Source organism: Dromiciops gliroides, chromosome 2 (genome assembly GCF_019393635.1).
Source record: "Dromiciops gliroides isolate mDroGli1 chromosome 2, mDroGli1.pri, whole genome shotgun sequence".
In the NCBI taxonomy this organism is placed as follows: domain Eukaryota; kingdom Metazoa; phylum Chordata; class Mammalia; order Microbiotheria; family Microbiotheriidae; genus Dromiciops; species Dromiciops gliroides.
In genome coordinates this window covers 485,276,544-485,296,331 of record NC_057862.1, presented here as the reverse complement: position 1 = coordinate 485,296,331, position 19,788 = coordinate 485,276,544, and the positions used below count along the sequence as shown (strand labels likewise).

Below are 19,788 nucleotides of genomic sequence, written 5' to 3'. Positions count from 1 at the left end.
CCAAACAGTGGTAAAGGCCAGAGATTAGAGCTAGAGTCAGAGGGAAGGAACTCTGAAGGTCATGCAGTTCAATCCTGAGCCCAAGGTCATATATGAAGTAAGAGACAGAACCAAGATTTAAATCCAAATTCTCTGACTCCAAATCTAGAGCTTGTTCTACCACACTACACTACCTCTTGGGAGTCCCTCATTTACAGAGAAGGAACCCAGGGTACATTCAGGGAAGGGCCTTTGCTCATAATCACACAGGGAGCTAGTGGTAAAGCCAACCATATCCCAAGTCTCAGGCTGGGGCTCTGCTCCCTTTTACCAGACTGGTTCCTAAAGTAACTACAGAGCACAGGACCAGGTCAGGAAGTTTTCACAACAGGTCCAGCACATTCAATGAAACATAACCCAGAAAAACTGAGGACATTCTTCCTCCTACTTAAAATAAACTCCAATTTATCCCCAACCAACCCCCTTTCCCAGATATAGCTATCTCCCATATCAATTACAGCTGAATTCTAGTGTGTAGTATAGTTATGACTGAGTGGAGAACCATCTAACACCTTTCCTCACACTCTGGGGGGAAAGAACAAGCAGACAGAAAACACAAATCTCCAGTTATTTGATCTTGACCCAAGTCACCCTCCCCCATCCAAAGGAAGATAAGAGAAGGAGGAAAAAAAATGCTGGTTCATGTTTGTTTACTGTACGTACCTGCAGTAAGACTGTGCCCCCAGGAATTGTGAGCTGTAAACAGTACTTAGGGGCATTCTCCCAGGACAGCAGCTGAACATCTTCAATAGCACTGTAGGAAACAGAGTTTTCCATGTACCCAGTGGGCTGTAAGGAAACAGAAAACACATATATTAGTTTCAAAAATGGAGACAACATTGAATCTCAATCCTGAGGGTCCAGTAGTAACACCTACCCTTGTGATAAGTCAGGTAAGAAGCTCTAATGAGCAAAATCCATGGCCCAAAAGGACCAAAGCTCTAATCTGTCTATTGGTAATGTCTGCCTTGGAGAGCACAATGCACAATGATCACACTTCCTTCATATTACTGGTGGAGAAAGACGGTTGACAAACCAAGGCATTCTCCAAATGGAGGCCTTTGTTCCGCTATCACAGAAAGAAGTCAATTAGGACACAGTCTCTAGTAAGTGCTTCAACTATGCAGTGAACACAGTTCCAGGCACTCCAGTGACAAAAGCTGGAGAAAGAAATACAAGATACTGCCCTTGGCCCTAGGGAGATAATTGTTACATTAAGGAGCCAGAATCAACAGATCTACAAATGCAACATCACCTACCAAGAGCAAGTAGGTAAATTACAAACCAAATACAAATTGTTGTACCTGGGGAAGAAAGGAGCTTTAGAACAAAGTCAGGGTCAGGGGGGCTTAAACCAGGAAACATGGCAAAGGATCCCCCAAGAGGTGGCTTTATCACTTGGGCTTTGTCACCCTGCGTGTTACTATCCCCAAACATATTCCTATCAGCCAGTTATGGCATATATTGGGTTTCACATAGAAGCTATCTGATCATGCTCCTCCATAGCTGGATAGGCAGCTTCAGAATTCCAGCATGGCCCAATCTATGGTTCCTGAGTTTTGTAATATTTTCAGAATTTCTAGTGACTATGACATGAGCTCACTCACACCTTGACCTCTGGGTGCATGTTTTCTCATTCTTACCCACCCCACTTTCCCAAGGAGTTCAGTTCCTGGTTCAATCTCCCTTTCTACCCCAAGTCCTGTTCTCTTACTCGAGCACTTTGACATACATGTAGATGATTCTTCAAATACCTTTAAGATGAAATTCCTCAATCTAATCAGTTCTCATGGCCTATTCCCCTACTCCGCCTCAGCTACACATGGGGTCATCATACCCTTGATTCTGCCACTACCCGTCCACTTCCACGTTTAAGAACTCTGAAATTCCATGACCTAGTAATCTTTTTATCATTCCATCTCTCTCTTTGCCATTTACTCTTAAATCTATTCTTCATGTTCACCATGATCTTCAGTTCCTCCACCTCTCAGTATATTTCTAAGCCATCATCCATCCTCTAGCTACACTCTCAGTCTTTCCCAGTCTCAATCATTTGGTGAAGAGGTCAATTCTTCATTATATTCTTCTCTTGAATATCTTAAAACATGGTGAAAGACACTGTCAATTGCCTTCCTAAATTCCAAGAATGCTATGTCTTCAGCATTTTCCTCGTCTGTCATAGATAACTGCCCTTATCTAAGTTAAATGCCCCCATTTCTTTTAATTTAACATCTTATGGAATGACCTTCAAGTGTTTACCTTGTCCTGGTCACATTTTTCTGTACATGCTCCAGTTCATTAATATCCACCTTAAAAATGATCATCAGAACTGAACACAATACTACAGATGTGATCTAATCATGGAAGACAACACTGAAACTATTATTTCCCTTGCTATAGAGACTAAACCCCTTAATGTGGCTGCCATGTTGCACTATGGATACACATCAAACTTATAGTTAACTAGAATAATCCCTCACCACTAATCATCTTTTTTTAAAGAAACTTTTTTATTCACTTTGTTTCTTTCTTTTTTTTTGCGGGGCAATGAGGGCTAAGTGACTCGCCCAGGGTCATACAGCTAGTAAGTGCCAAGTGTCTGAAGCCAGATTTGAACTCAGATCCTCCTGAATCCAGGGCCAGTGCTCTATCCACTGCTTCACATAGCTGCCCCACTAATCATCTTTTGAAGTACTTAAGACTGATTAAAAACAAAAGATCAATTGGTGAATACCTAGTCTGGTCCTTTTTTTTTTTTTTAAAGGGAAAGGAGATTAATCTAGAATGATTTATTTTCAATGAATTCATGTTTCCTATTAATGATCACCTCTTTCCTTTTTAAGTGCTTACATATCCTTCAATAATATATTCTGGGATTTTATCAAGATTTGACATCAAATTAATTCTATAGTTTGAAATATTCACTTTCTTCCTCTCTGAAAATCAGTCGCACTTGCAAGTTTGTTTAGTAGCTTGGGATGCAGATCATCCTCTCTTCCCAATCTCAATGCAATAGTAAAGTCATTCAATTCCACATTGTCTTCCTTCTTTGAATCCTCCCCCCCTTGTCCTCTTGCTGCACATTCCTTGCAAGTCATAGATCCAGGTTACTTCTATCAACTGCCTTCTTCACACCTACCCAAGTGCTGTTGAACTGAACTAGAGGAAGTCACACAACCCTGTGTATATTACAAGTTTATGTTAGTTAATCTCAACAGGGCTCTCACTGCAGCAAAGCAATCCCTTTAGTCTTCCATGATTCCCTATCTCACTCCCTACAGAAGCTATCCACATTTTCACTTATTTCCTCAAACCTCCCTTACTACCAACTCTCCCCTTTCTCAGTCAAGTAACCAACCTCATAGTTTACTTGAGAGAACAGGGGAAATTAGTCATGAGCTCCCTCTGCTAGACTTCTCTACATCTCAAAATCTACAGACTTCATGCCCTTCCATTCTTTCCTTCATTATTCCAGTCTCTGATGAAGAAGTGGGTGATCCTTTTCTAAAAGTCCAAACTCTCTTCATGCACTCTTCTATCACACTCTATCCTCAATCTTTCCCCTCTCCAATCATCAGCTTCTCCTCATCTACTGGTTCCTTCCCTACTCCCTAGAAACACATTCAAATCTCTGTCCTTTAAAAACAACAACATTGGGGGCAGCTAGGTGGCGTAGTGGATAGAGCACTGACTCTGGAGTCAGAAGGATCTGAGTTCAAATCCGGCTTCAGATAAACTTACTAGCTGTGTGACCCTGGGCAAGTCACTTAATTCCAATCATTTCACCAAAAATAAATAAATAAATAAACAACAACAAAATGAATGAATGAATAAATGAATAAACAAACAAATAAATAGATAAAAATAAAACAACAACCACCTTTATTAGATCCTACCAATTCCTCAAGCTATTGTCTAATATCTCTCCTCTTTTTTTTTTCAACCAAACTTCAAGAAAAACTATCTACACTCATTGCCTCCACTTCCTCTCTTCTTATATCTCAACCCCTTACAATATGGCTTCCAATTACAACACTCAACTAAAACTGCTTTCTCCAAAATTAGCAGCAAATCTATGGAAATATGAAAAAATGCTTGAAACACTAAGAGAGAAATACAAATCAAAGCAAATCGAAGATTATACTTCACACTCATCCTATTATAAAAGTTGACAAAAGGAAAAACAACAAACAGTGGAGGGGCTGCAAAAAAACAGGCACACTCATGCTGGGATTGAACTGTGCCCAAAAAGTTACTAAATGGCAGATAACACCCTTTGACACAGCAATACTACTTCTAGGTCAATACTCTAAAGAGATCACATAAAGAAGAAAATTACCCACATGCACAAAAATATTTATAGCAGCTCTTTTTGTTGTGACAAAGAAACTAAGAGGGTGCCCATCGATTGGGGAATGGCTGAACAAATTATGGTATATGAATGTAATAGAATAATACTGTGCTGTAAGAATATGATGAAAGGAACAGTTTTAGTGAAATCTGAGAAGACGTGCATGAACTGATAAGGTGTGAAGTGAGCAGAAACAGAAGAACAATTTACACAATCACAACAAAACTGTAAAGACAAACAATTTTGAAAGACAAGAACTTTAATGATTCCAAACAATTCCAAAAGATCAATAATGAATCATGTTATCCACCTCCTGAAAGAGAGGTGATGAATTCAGGATGCATAATGAAACATATAAACATATTTTTTTAATATAAGGAATGAGGGAATTTGTTTACCTTGAACATGCATACTTTTGTTATAAGGATTTTATTTCTATTTTTTCCAATGGGAGTGAGATGGGAAAGAAGAGAGATTTCCATAAAAAATAAAATAAAATAAAATTGAAAAACAAAACAAAGGTTACAGTTATCTTAATTGCCAAAAATTATGGCCTTTTCTCAGTCTTCAAATCTTTCTTGACTTCTATGCATCATTTGACACTGCTGACTAACCTCTCTTCATGAATATTCTCTGATCCTCCCATCAAGGTGATAGAGTGGATAAAGCACTGGGCCTGGAGTTCTAGTGAGGAAGACCTGAGTTCAGAATTGACCATAGACACTTACTGGCTGAGTGATCCTGGGCAAGCCATTTAACTCCTGTTTGCCTCAGTTTTCTCAACTGTAAAATGGGGATGATAATATGACCTATCTCCCAAAGTTGTTGTGAGGATCAAATGAGATAATATTTATAAAGTTCTTGGTAAAGGGCCTAGTGACTGGTGCTTAATAAATACTTCCTTTTTACCTATTTCCTTCCTTACTTGCTTTTCATGACACTACTACTCTCTCCTACTTGCCTGACTGCAGTCTCTTTTGCTGGTTAACTATAATACCATGTGGAAATTTATTTTGATTTGGGGACCCTACCTTTAGGCTGAGATTAGAAAGCCTTAGACCTTCAGGGTCTCTCCCCCTCCTCCTCAGCTTCAGCTGAGTGAAAAAGCCCCATGGGCTATACAAGACACCAGGTCAGACAGCTGGGGGGAAAAAAAGCCCCAGCTCCCTCCGACCTGAGCAGAGCTATTCGAAAGATCCGGGATAGCCTGTGCTGAGGCACATGAAGCGGGAGCGCACCCCCCACCACCACCACCACCACCAGCCGCAGACCTGGCTGGCGGATTAGCTTGGTCTTTGGGGGCAAAGGAAGCCCCGAGGTTTGACTGGAGAGAAGAAAAGGTATATATAGACCTGGGAGTTAGACAGCAGAAAAAGAAGTGAGGATGGACTAGATAGACATGACTAGAGGGAAGCGCGGACAAGGACGGAGGAGAGTTCAGTTCGGACAAGGAGACAGGGGGCTGAGAAGAGGTCAAGAGGGCGGCTGACAAGATTAGAAAGGAGAGACGGAGGACGGGACAAACAGCAACTCAGGACTAGGAGCAAAGGCGGCAGAAGACAGACTGACCAGGAGGCAGCGGAGAGCACAGAAGCAGGTCAGCACTGGGTACAGGTTGGAGAAAGTGACGATTAAGAGGAATTAGAATAAAGGACCTGAGTACCCTAAGGCCTCAGGCGGCTAAGGCCCTTATTGTATTCAAGAAGTTCGAAGCTGGGAAAGAGACCAGACCAGTGGAAAGAGACCGCAGGAAAGCAGTCAGGTGGTACATTTTATTTCCCTGCATTCTTAATTTTCAACAGTATCTCATAAACTCTGCTTTGATTATTTGGTTAAGAGGCTTCTTAATCTTTAGTTTATCAGTTTGGGAGCAGTGTGGTGGAACTTTATAAATGGCCCATATTAAATTAAACACGGTCAGATAGCCAAATAGTCAAAAGTCCCCAGTTTAGTCATCCATAGTTTAGCCCCCCAAAATTAGCCCTAGTTATCAAAAATATTTTACATTTTAATGGCCCAATTGTAATTTTTCTAAATTTATCATTTTTCATATAATCATAATTTTTCATAAATCCAATTATACATAATTTTTCCAGGTTATAGTTATTAATAATTAAATTTTTTACAACCAGGACCCCTAAGTGTCAATGTTCTCCAAGGCTCTGTCCAGGACCCTCTCCTCTTCTTTTTCTCCCCTTTTTCTTGCTTTGTTTTTTTGGTTTTGGTGAGGCAGTTGGGGGTAAGTGACTTGCCCAGGGTCACACAGCTAGTAAGTGTTAAGTGTCTGAGGCCGGATTTGAACTCTGGTCCTCCTGACTCCAGGGCCCGTGCTCTATCCACTGAACCGCCTAGTTGCCCCTTTCTGCCCTTTTTCTCTTTGTGATTTCTTCAGCTCCCATAGATCTAATTATTTTCTCTATGCAGGTGGCCCATAGACTTAGATATTCAACCCTATTCCCTCCTCCAGGCCTAAGTCCTGCTTTGCCGATTGATTGCATATTGGACATTTCAAATTGAATATCTAGTTGGAAATATCTCAAACTTAACATTTCCAAAACAGACCTCATTGTCTTTTCCTCAAAACCTAACCCTCTTCCAAATTTCCCTATTTCTGTGAATGGTATTACCACTCTTCTAGTCTTCCAATTTTAAAACATCAGTTTTATTCTCAACATCTCACTCTCCTTCATCCCACAAACCCAAACAGTTACTAAATCTTGCCATTTCTACCTCTGTATGGTCTCTCAACTTTAATTACTTCCTTCCACTGAGACAGCCACTACCTTACTTAGTTCAGCCCTTCATCAATTTTTGCCCAGTCTATTACAATGGCCTCTTAAATGGTCTTCCGGCCCCAAGTTTCTCCAAACTCCAATTCACTTTGCACATAGTTGTTGCCAAAGTGATTTTCCTTAAATACTGATCTAACTACATCACTCCTCAACTCAATAAATTTCAGTAGCTAAATTTCTGTTTAGCACATAAAACTTCATAATCTGACAACTTTTTTTGGGGGGGGGGGTGCTTCTGACATATTACTCTTCTTCCTGCCCTTTACAATCTAGCCAAAATGACTGTCTCTTTGTTTCTCACACATAGCACTCACTTGCCTACATCCATACCTTTCCACTGGCCGTCCTTCATGCCTGGAATACTCTATCACATCTCAAAATTTCTCTCTTCCTTGCAGTTGCAGCTAAGCTCCACAGCCTTTCTGAATGCCCTTTTGCTGAACTACCTTGTATTTATCTTGTATTCATTCCGTAATACTTACATATGTTCATATTGTATCCTCTGATAGAATGTAAGCTCCTTAGGTATGTCTTATTCTTCGTATTTGTATCCTTAGTGCCAAGTACACAGTAGGCCCTTATTAAATGTTTGTTGAATTGATTGTTTGGCTGGCATTTTGACTTTAATTACAATTCAACAGATCTTCTATTACTTTTCCTTTACTAATCTTGGGTTCTAATTCCCTTATAACCATTTTTGTCCAATCTTTCCCTGACTAAAGAACATTCTCCTTGGTCCAGAAAATACAGCATAGTATAACAGTGAGCAAAAGGAAAGAGTGGAGACAAGGACTTGGGTCCCTTGGGTGATACTTTAAGACTTGTGTCTCATTTCCCATTTTGATTCTCAGTAAAAAGTGGTTTTGTAACCCTAGCCCAGGGTGTGGTAAGACATATGTATGTATGTGTGTTTTGGGGGATAGAAGACTCAACAGTCACATTGATTCCTTATATGGATAAAGTAGCCAAGTTTGTTGCTTGTAAAATGGATAGCAGGGCCAGGAAAAGCTGAGTACATTTTTGGTGACAGTGGAGTAGAGCAAGGCCAGTGACAGTCAGTGAAACCAAGACTTGTTATATTGAAGATGAGACATAAAACAGAGATTTCAACATTTAATAAAGTTATATTTAATGAAATTTCAGTGACTAATTATTTTAATGAATTTCATAAATATTCACTAAGTCCCTCCTGGTAGAAAGAGGGGTGGAGGAGTTAAAATAGAGGTATTTTAAAAAACATTTGAAGGAGAATTTGGCTAAGAAGGGCCATAAGGCAAGGCAGGAAGTGGCAATTCCCCAAGTTAAAATTAATAAAACTCCTGGGGCTTCTAAAAAGCAATAGATTCCATTGTAGACACTGTTCTGGGCTGAAGGAGGAGAAAAGAAGGCTTCTGACCCCTTGGAGAGAATGAGGGCCCAAATAACACAGAGGGCTAACTGCTATCTTCAGCTCACCATTGTTGAGGTTTGAAAGAGTAAAAAACTGCATTTTAGAAAACAATCAAGGCTAAAACTTAATCCCAATGGAGGGAAATCAGGGGGATCCCCTCTGATTTAACCCACTATCAATCAATCAATACTGTATTCTTTCGGATACTTTCTTGCCCTGCCAAAACTACAAACGTGACCACCCTCTTCACCTCCCCACCTCCCACCCCTGCCTGTTTTTTCTTGGTGATACCTCCTTCTCTACTGCCATAAAGTCTCTATCTTGCCTTCCCTTCCCCATCCTCAAACAGACATACCAGTAGTACCAGGAAGCATATGACTTCCTGAGATAAAGTGTAAAAAATAGCCCCAGCTTGCTCCCCTTCTGGAGAAGTGTTGATATGAGGCCCAGGGGCTTCAGAAGATGAACCTCAGCTTGGATCTTGTACCAGAGAACACAGAGAACAAGCTCCCATCAGATCATAGAATCATTGGCTTTTAAGAAGCAAGAGGCTTTTGAGCTCATTTAGTTCAACCGCCTCATCTCTAGCCTTATCTCATATTGTTCCCCTCTAAGAACTCTATGCTAAACTAAACTACTTTGTCCTGCACATTTCTGCTTCTCTGCTTATGCTCACACTGTTCCCTATGCCTAGAATGTCCTCTCTCCCCATCCTCATTCCTAACAGTCTTTTAAAGCTCTACTCAAATGTCACCTCCTCCTGAAAGTCAGCTCTGATTCCCCTTGGTAAGAATCTTCCTTTTGAAAAATAACATAGTACTCTGTACCTCTCTAATATACTTATCTTGTAGTATTGGATGTTAAAGCTATCAGTGTTTCTATCTTATCCTCCCAATAGAATTATAAGCTCTTAAAAGTAGGGGCCATAACATAATGCTATATTTGCACATCAGACAATAAAGGCTTCTGGATTAAAGAGCTCTTTCCACTCCACCATCCCTTAGACCAGCGATCAGTGGGAAGTCCTTCTATTGGTTGAGCTCCACTTTCTGAGAAGGATCTCAGATGGACACTGCACCTGACAAGTGGGACCATCTCCTATTTCATCCTCAGCTCGCACGTGATCTTGATGGTCATAGACAAGTCATGCTTTCCTGCTGAATGGAACTTATCACAAGCAAGGATGCCCTGGAGTCTTTAGTGAACACCATTATAGTCAATTATGAACAGGAAGACTGGCGAGTTGGTGAGGCTGCAGGGAGGCTGAAACATGAGGTCATGATAATGAGAGAAACTGCCAGCTCCAGATCCTAGAGATCCTTCTCGTTAGCCCCGCCAGGAGTTTTAGAGTCCTAGTTAAAGGGACAATCTTCATTCATCATCAGAGAGCAGTTGGTATCCTAGCTGAAAATGTTCACTCCCTCCTTTTCATAAAGCACTCCTTGAGAGCAGGGATTGTTTCATTCTTTTAATTTGTATCCTCAATGCCTAGTATGATGCTTGCAACATGGTAGGCACTTGATAAATGCTTATTGATTGACTGATCCCTCATCATACCTACCCTGTGACATAGTTACAATAGCCCCTGCTAATGGAATACTCTTACTAGACTTTAAACTCTCATATTCAGGACCCTGTGGCTTTTTCATCTTCACAACCCAACCCTGAGCACAGTACCCTCACATAAGATCTACCTAACAAAAGATTCCTAAGTTGTTTGCTAAATTGAATTATCATAAAACCAAGGACCAGGACCATCAAAACTGAAATTCAAGTAAAAACAGAAATACCACAGATACCAAAAAGCCACAGTCATCTGGGCAAAGAACCATACACAGAAAGGCAACAGTCCGATCTCAGAGACAGGAGAGGGGCAGAAAAAGAAAGGAAGGCCCTTGATGGGGAAAAAAAAAGTATAGAGGGAACAGAGTTCCAAGGGACCCAGATACATTTACAGCACAGGCCACAATCCAAAAAAACTTCAGAGATCCATAAACTGTGCTGAGTCCCAAGAAGGAAAGATCCCATATCTTCTACCCACTATTCTTATCAAGCACCATCATTTATTATATCCTCAAAAGACAGAGCTCTTCTTCCTCACAGAACCAAGCAGTGCACAGTATGATATCATTTATAAATCATAGTATCATATTATATCAGCTCAAGAAAGATCAGCTACAATCATCTAGTCCACTCCTATTACAGATGGGGAAACTGAGGCCAAAGAGGAGAGTGGCTTGTCCAAGGTGAAATGGAGGCAAATCCATAGCTAGGAAAGAGAGTTTCTAACTTTGGGTCAAGGTTCTTTAGGGTGGAGGCTGGGGAATGCTATTCCCCATTGAAAGCACCTCTCAAAAAGACAATCCCTGAATTCCCAGAGCACAAAGACTAAGTTCTGAGGCCGTTGTCGGCTCTTTCCTGCCTTTCTGGTGAGCAGGCTCCATCAAGCCAAACTCTGCCCACTTGTTTCCATGGGGAACTTCCTAAAAGAGAAGCATGAATCATGACGTCAGCAGCTCATAGGAGGGGTTGAGTTTTCTTACTCAAATCATCATGTACTCAGCCTCTCCTGCCTCATTTCTAAGAGAGACAGGAAGGAAGGAAGGTAAAGAGGCAGACACTCAACACTCAAATGGAGGAAGCTTTTTCTAAGATAAAAACAACCAAGATCCACTCGGGAGGTCTGAGTATATCACTCATGGGGGGAGGGGATACATATATATTATGTATGTATACACACACACACATATAAACACACATTTTCTGGAAGTTTGAGTGTAAGACTTATGCAGAGGGGAAAATACATATATACTGTACATACACACACACACACACACACACACACACACACACACACACACACACACACTTTACCCATCCAAGTCCTCAGGAGGAAATAACAGGGCTGCACAGTTTGCTGTTATTGTCAGCCTGTTAAATGTAACAGTCCTGAATTTAAGCTCCTCTCTATTCAAGGAAGTTAACTAAAAAATAGTTACCAAGAGAGAGGATACTGACCCCACCTGGTAGAGTCTCTGCCTATCTAAGAGGTGGTTGGAAAGAGAAGACTGGCTAAAAATCTCAGACAAAAAAGAACTGTCTGGTCTCCTTAGCAAAGAAAAGGAGCCAGAGAGGAGGAAGGGAACAAGTATTTATTAAATGCCTACTCTGTGCCAGGCATTCTACTAAGTGCTTTACAAATTTGATCTCATTTGATCTTCACAAAAACCCTTGGAGGTAGATGCTTTAATTATCCCCATTTTATAGATGAGGAAACTTAGATAGAGGTAAATGACTTGCCCAGGGTCATACAGCTAGCTAATAAGTGTCTGAGACTGGATTTTTAACTCAGGCATATCTGACTCCGGGCCTGGTACTCTATCCAGAATTTAGCTCAGTGCCTGGAATACAGTAAGCACTTAAATGACTGTTGTCACTGCTGTTATAGTTGTTGTTAGGCTGAAAAAGTTGAAGAATCTCCAGCTGAGAAGGCAGCTGGGGTAGGGGTGGAAAAGTAATCTGGTGAGTCAGGAGCTGAGCCAGGTCAGAGGTGAAACAAGCTGGGAACAGAGTAAAAGCTGAATATCCAAGGGCTCACAGCCCTTCTCAGTCTCAAGGCTTCCTCCCCACAACAAGTTCCCCTAAAGATCTCACTGGTCTACTTGCTCTTGATTTCTGATATCCAAGGAGACTCATTTTCAAAAGACCTGTTAGAATGTCAACACTCTGTGCATCCCACAAAGAAAAGTGGATTAAAATCAGCAGAATGTTGGACAGTGAAGGTAGAACAGGATGGACAAGCTGTCTAAGCCCCAGAGCAAAGCTTGATAAAAAAAAAACACTTTGAACAGGGAGTACACTAAAAAACATGTAACCTTTCCCTGTTGTCTCAATGTTTGTTGACTGATTTGATTAACTGATTGTCTCAGGATCATTTTTATCTCCTGTTTACTGGTAATGTTTTTCTATGCCTCATGCAGCATGCACTCAAAGCCCCTTAGGGAATACCCAGTGGGCAATAATAATGCCCAAGGCCACAGCCATAGAAGCGCATGCCCCCCAGTCCCATAGGGACATTATGGGAGGCATTTGCTCCAAAAACTATATCATTTGGGGTATAGAACAGCAGCCTGTGTGTCATGGAGGTACCCAGGACCAAGATGATCACGAACTCTACTTGAATAAGCAGAAGCCAGCAAAGACCTGACTGATAATGGTGCCTACCTTGTATTACACTTCACTTTTTCCTGCTCATTTGACATTTAACCACTCTTGACCACAAACAAAGTTCTCCCTGAAAACTCAGCAGGGAAAATTTGGGGCCACCCTACTCTATAGTCTGGGTATTTTGGAAAAGGAGGCACAGCTCCCTCTATTGGCCTCTCTGCCAAAATCTCTGCCTACCAATGGACATGATACATTGGCTCTATCCAATCAATACTGAACCCATTTCTGATGTGTTTTAGAGACTGCTGAGAGGAATTAGGCAGTCCAGGATTTCCTAACCCTTTTCACACCAAGACAGGTGTAAAACTAGGAATTCCAGAAGGAAGGGAATCAAATCCATGCTTCCTCTCTAGCCATATACTGATTAATCTATTCATTTCACCCACCCATCTACCCACTTCCACCACCCATTCTCCCTTTGCTCCTTCTTTCTCCCAGAGCTAATACTACAGAGGCTGAGTCTGGCTGGATAATCAGCAAAAGGGAACAAGAGTATTACTGTACTGTACCACTAGAGCTCTAAGATCAGGTGTCAGCCTAGGTCACAACATGGGGAAAAAAGGGTGTAGGGAAAGAGAGGAGATACACATGGGCAGATAGTTTTTAATAATATTTTTGTAAATGTAAACCTTTTAAATAACAAAATCCTGCTATCATCCATTTATTTTGTGTTTATGTTGTGAGAAGTTGCAATATAGTCCAGTGAGGGCTGTTTTATATTACATTCAGTTCCATATACCAAATTTAGGAAGATCAAAAACAAACTGACCCAAATGAAGAAGGCATCTAGGGTGGTTGTAAGTAGCCTTGAAAACACGTCATATAAGGATCAAGTGAAGGAATTGAAGTACTTAATCAGAAGGGAAAATTTCCAGGAAGAATGCTAGCTGTTTTAAAGTATTTGGAGGACTATCGTGTAGAGGAAGGATTAGATTTCTGCATGGTACTGGAAGCAAAAACTAGAAGCTATGAGAGGAAATTATGGAGAAACAGATTTTAGAGCCCTTGAAGAAAAGCCTCCTAACATTACAAATGTCCAAAGAATAAGACAGGAGTAGAGACTGACTGAAAGTCCAATTGTTGAGGATGTTATGAAGGTAATTCCTACATAGAGATAGCCTATGAGCTCCCTTTCAGCTATGATTTGGAGATTCTGTGATAGTAACATATCACATGAACAGGAATGTCTTGCTCTTGGTTCTGCCTAGGCCAAAAACTTCCATTCTTGGAAAGGACAATCTGGTCTACCTACTTGTCCTTGAACTGGGCTAAATCTGTAATATCTCAAATCTATTTGAGATGGAGATGCCATAACGTGTAATTCACAGGACTACTTTTTCTATGCTTAGGAGAGATGAGAATTAACAGTTCATCACTGTATGAACTCCAAAAGGTGTCACTCATTTCCCTAAAACTCATGTGGACTTTTAGAAAATTAATTATAGAGACTGCCCAGTTCTTGCCTGTGCACATCTACATGGCATAACCACCTATATTTTTGGATACAGATTGCAGAAAGTACATACTTTCCTTCATTGTGAGACCCCAAACTTAAGCAATGAGGAGCCATCTTCCCTCCCACCCAGGATCCAAAGGCTATTTCTCTCACGATGACACTGCCCTGTCCTGCCTCCACCCCAGGAGAGGTGTACATGCCACATGGAGAGTGCTTCAAAGACCTTTTAAATTAAAGGGGAGAACGGAACAAACATTTAATAAGTGCCAGGCACTGTGCTAAGCCCTTTATAAATATTATCTCACTTGATCCTCACAACAGCTGCAGGAAATAGGCATAACTATTATCCCCATTTTATAGTTGAGGAAACTGAGACAGAGAGTGACTTGACCAGGGTCACACAACTTACTAAGTTGTGGAGGTGAGCATATGTAGTTGTTATCAAGGACAGATTCTTGTAGAAGTTGGCACTGAGTCTTGAAAGAAAAGAGGAATTCTATGAGGCAAAGTACATTCCAGGAAAGGGAGGATGACCGGCACAAAGCCATAGAGGATGAAACACTGGGAGATGATCTGCCATGTGTGAGCAACAGAGAACTAATGTGGCTGGATGACTGAGTGTGGAAGGGGGTATAAAGTATAAGGATGATGTTATATGTAATGTAACTGGGAGACTTGTTTTTCTTGATTTTGTCATTGGGGAAGGTGGGAATAAGAAAAGGCAGATCTTCATTTGAAAAATTTTAAATGTATAGTGAGACTGTGAAGATAAAAGACAAAGAGATAGGAGATTCAAACTTTGGTTTGATGTGGTAACCAAGGAGAATGTTTTATATACACACACACACACATACATATATCTTTTCAAATAATTTGTATAATATATAACCATTAAGTTGCAAAATATCCCATGCCAACTACCCCTCCTCCTTCTGGTGTGCCCCACCTTTGCCCTCCTATTGTTTTTGACATGGGAGGCCTCATGGAACAGAAGGATCAATCTGTCAGAAATACTTTTCAAGCTTTCCCACAAACAAAATTTCTAGGAAAATCCCCCACACACACAGAAAAAAGGGAAGGGAAGGGAAGGGAAGGGAAGGGAAGGGAAGGGAAGGGAAGGGAAGGGAAGGGAAGGGAAGGGAAGGGAAGGGAAGGGAAGGGAAGGGAAGGGAAGGGAAGGGAAGGGAAGGGAAGGGAAGGGAAGGGAAGGGAAGGGAAGGGAAGGGAAGGGAAGGGAAGGGAAGGGAAGGGAAGGGAAGGGAAGGGAAGGGAAGGGAAGGGAAGGGAAGGGAAGGGAAGGGAAGGGAAGGGAAGGGAAGGGAAGGGAAGGGAAGGGAAGGGAAGGGAAGGGAAGGGAAGGGAAGGGAAGGGAAGGGAAGGGAAGGGAAGGGAAGGGAAGGGAAGGGAAGGGAAGGGAAGGGAAGGGAAGGGAAGGGAAGGGAAGGGAAGGGAAGGGAAGGGAAGGGAAGGGAAGGGAAGGGAAGGGAAGGGAAGGGAAGGGAAGGGAAGGGAAGGGAAGGGAAGGGAAGGGAAGGGAAGGGAAGGGAAGGGAAGGGAAGGGAAGGGAAGGGAAGGGAAGGGAAGGGAAGGGAAGGGAAGGGAAGGGAAGGGAAGGGAAGGGAAGGGAAGGGAAGGGAAGGGAAGGGAAGGGAAGGGAAGGGAAGGGAAGGGAAGGGAAGGGAAGGGAAGGGAAGGGAAGGGAAGGGAAGGGAAGGGAAGGGAAGGAAGGGAAGGGAAGGGAAGGGAAGGGAAGGGAAGGGAAGGGAAGGGAAGGGAAGGGAAGGGAAGGGAAGGGAAGGGAAGGGAAGGGAAGGGAAGGGAAGGGAAGGGAAGGGAAGGGAAGGGAAGGAAGGGAAGGGAAGGGAAGGGAAGGAAGGGAAGGGAAGGGAAGGGAAGGGAAGGGAAGGGAAGGGAAGGGAAGGGAAGGGAAGGGAAGGAAGGGAAGGGAAGGGAAGGGAAGGGAAGGGAAGGGAAGGGAAGGGAAGGGAAGGGAAGGGAAGGGAAGGGAAGGGAAGGGAAGGGAAGGGAAGGGAAGGGAAGGGAAGGGAAGGGAAGGGAAGGGAAGGGAAGGGAAGGGAAGGGAAGGGAAGGGAAGGGAAGGGAAGGGAAGGGAAGGGAAGGGAAGGGAAGGGAAGGGAAGGGAAGGGAAGGGAAGGGAAGGGAAGGGAAGGGAAGGGAAGGGAAGGGAAGGGAAGGGAAGGGAAGGGAAGGGAAGGGAAGGGAAGGGAAGGGAAGGGAAGGGAAGGGAAGGGAAGGGAAGGGAAGGGAAGGGAAGGGAAGGGAAGGGAAGGGAAGGGAAGGGAAGGGAAGGGAAGGGAAGGGAAGGGAAGGGAAGGGAAGGGAAGGGAAGGGAAGGGAAGGGAAGGGAAGGGAAGGGAAGGGAAGGGAAGGGAAGGGAAGGGAAGGGAAGGGAAGGGAAGGGAAGGGAAGGGAAGGGAAGGGAAGGGAAGGGAAGGGAAGGGAAGGGAAGGGAAGGGAAGGGAAGGGAAGGGAAGGAGGAAGGGAAGGGAAGGGAAGGGAAGGGAAGGGAAGGGAAGGGAAGGGAAGGGAAGGGAAGGGAAGGGAAGGGAAGGGAAGGGAAGGAAGGGAAGGGAAGGGAAGGGAAGGGAAGGGAAGGGAAGGGAAGGGAAGGGAAGGGAAGGGAAGGGAAGGGAAGGGAAGGGAAGGGAAGGGAAGGGAAGGGAAGGGAAGGGAAGGGAAGGGAAGGGAAGGGAAGGGAAGGGAAGGGAAGGGAAGGGAAGGGAAGGGAAGGGAAGGGAAGGGAAGGGAAGGGAAGGGAAGGGAAGGGAAGGGAAGGGAAGGGAAGGGAAGGGAAGGGAAGGGAAGGGAAGGGAAGGGAAGGGAAGGGAAGGGAAGGGAAGGGAAGGGAAATCACTAGCACATAGTAAGTGGCTGACAAATGTATCTTTCAAGTGCCTCATCTGAAGCACAGAGAACCATGAGGTCTCAAAGGCTAAGCTAACATAGTACAAGCTCTAACAAGTCCTACAATGCTGCAAAGGCTTTGAGTACTATGGAGCTATGGACTGTCATTTGAGGTTCAGCCTAACTAAATAGGAAGAGACTCCTCAGCAAAAGATATGCCACCAAGGGATAAATTATTTGGCCACAGCAACTCAGGAAACCACGTAGAAGGGTTGGGATCTGCGTCAATAGAAAGTGGCCACAACTGATGAAATCACAGGATATTTGAAATAAAATGACTGCATGAGGTTTGGAAATCCAGTCTGTTTTGGAACCAACACTCCTAGTTTTGTCTTGTGGGCCCAAGCAGACAACCTTATCCCTCTTCCATATTACATTCTTTTATAAAAATCACGATCATATGCCTCCCTATTTTGCTCCTCTCTAGTCTCAATATCCTTAGTCTTTTAACTCATCCTCTTATGGCTTGGTACCCAAGCCTCCTAATCTTTATAGACACTCTATGGACCTTTGTTAATGTCCAATCTAAAATATGGCACCAATAACTGAATACAATATTACAGGTATAATCTAATAAGGCAAGGGACATCAGTATTATCACCTTCCTTGTCCTAGACATTACGACTTTCTTAATGTGGTTGCTATGTTGAAGGCTGGTTTATACTGAACCCACAGTTCACTAGAACCCTTCCCACCCACCCCAAACTTTTGGAGTACTGAAAGAAGAAGATACATAGAAGATAATACCAAAATTACTATTTAAAAACCACTCAGGCTTAGCTGGAATGCAGTTAGACCAAAACTCACAAATCTCTGTCCCTTGTGCCTAACCTCAAACTCTTCAGGGCTCATTTTCCAGGGGAAGCAGTTCTGGGTTTCTGGGTATAAGATCATAGACTCCTCCTCCTTAGGCCTGCTGCCTACTTCTCAGAGGTTCTACCCAGATTTTTCTTAAGTCATGGGCAGAAGTGCCAGGGTTGATTTATCATATCTACCATCCTAGTTATTTTTTGGCTGTGCTTCTCAGAGGACCTGTAAGCTATTTTCTTAGACTCATTAATCATTATCCTAGCCATGGCAGCCCCACCCCTTTTATGGTCAAGTGACTAAAGACGTTTAATAACAGAGCATAATATTGAGATTTTCAGGCCTGTGCCCTTCCAGTTGTGGTCATCATGGGCATATGAAGATGTAAAAAGAACCACATCCCAGTTTCCATAACCTAGGGAGGCAGACTAGCATGGTACAAAGAATACCAGAGTAGGAATCAAGAGTCCTGAGTTCCTGTTAAACTCAACAGCAACTAGCGGATAACTTTGGACAACTGACCACCTCTCTGAGCTTCAATTTTATCATCTATAATATGGGGATAATAATGTTTGCACTTTCTTCTCCATAGTGGACTGGCAAAATGAACAGACCTAAAGAGTAGTCATTAATGGAATGTTATCAGTATTGAATGTCTCTAGATAGATGTGGCAAAGTTCTGTTTTTGGCCTTATTCTATAAAACATTTTTGTCAGTGATTTAGATAAAAATATAATGTGTATGTTTATCAATTTTTCAGAGGAAACAAAGTTGAGAGGAATAGATAACATACTAGACATAATTGGAATTTAAAGGGATCAAGTACAATATGAGAGAAATGTAGCTAGATTATCAGTTCATGTGAAGAAATCTAGGTACATGATGAGGGGTGGGGTTAGATGATAAATAAACAATGTTACATAAAAGCAAAATTGTCAATTTGTGCTTAGGTGGCATTATCAAAAGCACAGTGTTCAGTCATAGGGAGATGATCATTCTGTTATACTCTGTCCTGGTTAAGATCCAGGATTCTGGACATCCACATCAGTAATGCTGTGTTCAGTCCTAGGTACCACATTTTAGAAGGAATGATAAATTATAAAACTTCTCAAGTAGACAATAATGACAATGAAAAAACTGATGATCATAATATAATTGTAGCCCATGACTGTCCATGAATCCACCCCTTGAGGCTGTGCAACCAATGGGGAGGATTTCAGTGTGCTATCTGCACTGCACCCCTTCTTTCTTTGTACTGGCACACTCACTCAGACTTGATTTCAAGCCTTTTCGCAATCCTTACTCTGTCTGCAGCTTCTGACATTGCAGATCACTGTCTTCTCCTTAAGTTTTCATGACACTACTCTCTCCTGGTTCTCTTCCAACTTGTTTGAACCCTCCCTCTCAGTCTCCTTTGCTGGATTTTCATCCTTGTCATACCTGCTAACCACAGATATCCATCTCCCAAGGCTTTGTACTAGAACCTCTTCTCTTCCTTTGCTATATTATTTCACTTGATCTCATTAGTTCCCAGTTTCAATGATCATTTCTATGTATACTACTCTCAAATCTACTTGTCCAGCCTTAACCTCTTGCCTGACTGCTAGTCTCACATCTTCAACTACTTTTTGGACATCTCAAATCAGATGTCCTGTGGCATCTTAAACTCAAGATGTACAAAACTTGAGGCATGGGGCAGCTAGGTGGAACAGTGGATAGAGCACTGGCCCTGGAGTCAGGAGTACCTGAGTTCAAATCCGGCCTCAGACACTTAACACTTACTGGCTGTGTAACCCTGGGC

The 19,788-nt window shown here is 42.5% G+C and overlaps 1 protein-coding gene across 3 annotated transcripts in view; it reads right to left on the bottom strand.

The window, feature by feature from the left end:
* The window catches only part of LOC122741117 (c-Maf inducing protein), a 289,560-nt gene that overhangs the window by 119,591 nt on the left and 150,181 nt on the right, over positions 1-19,788 (bottom strand). For all 3 annotated transcript variants that reach the window (XM_043984230.1, XM_043984229.1, XM_043984231.1), the window contains exon 2: positions 703-828. In XM_043984230.1, the coding sequence (XP_043840165.1) occupies positions 703-828 (126 nt within the window). The remainder of the gene's footprint in view (positions 1-702; positions 829-19,788) is intronic.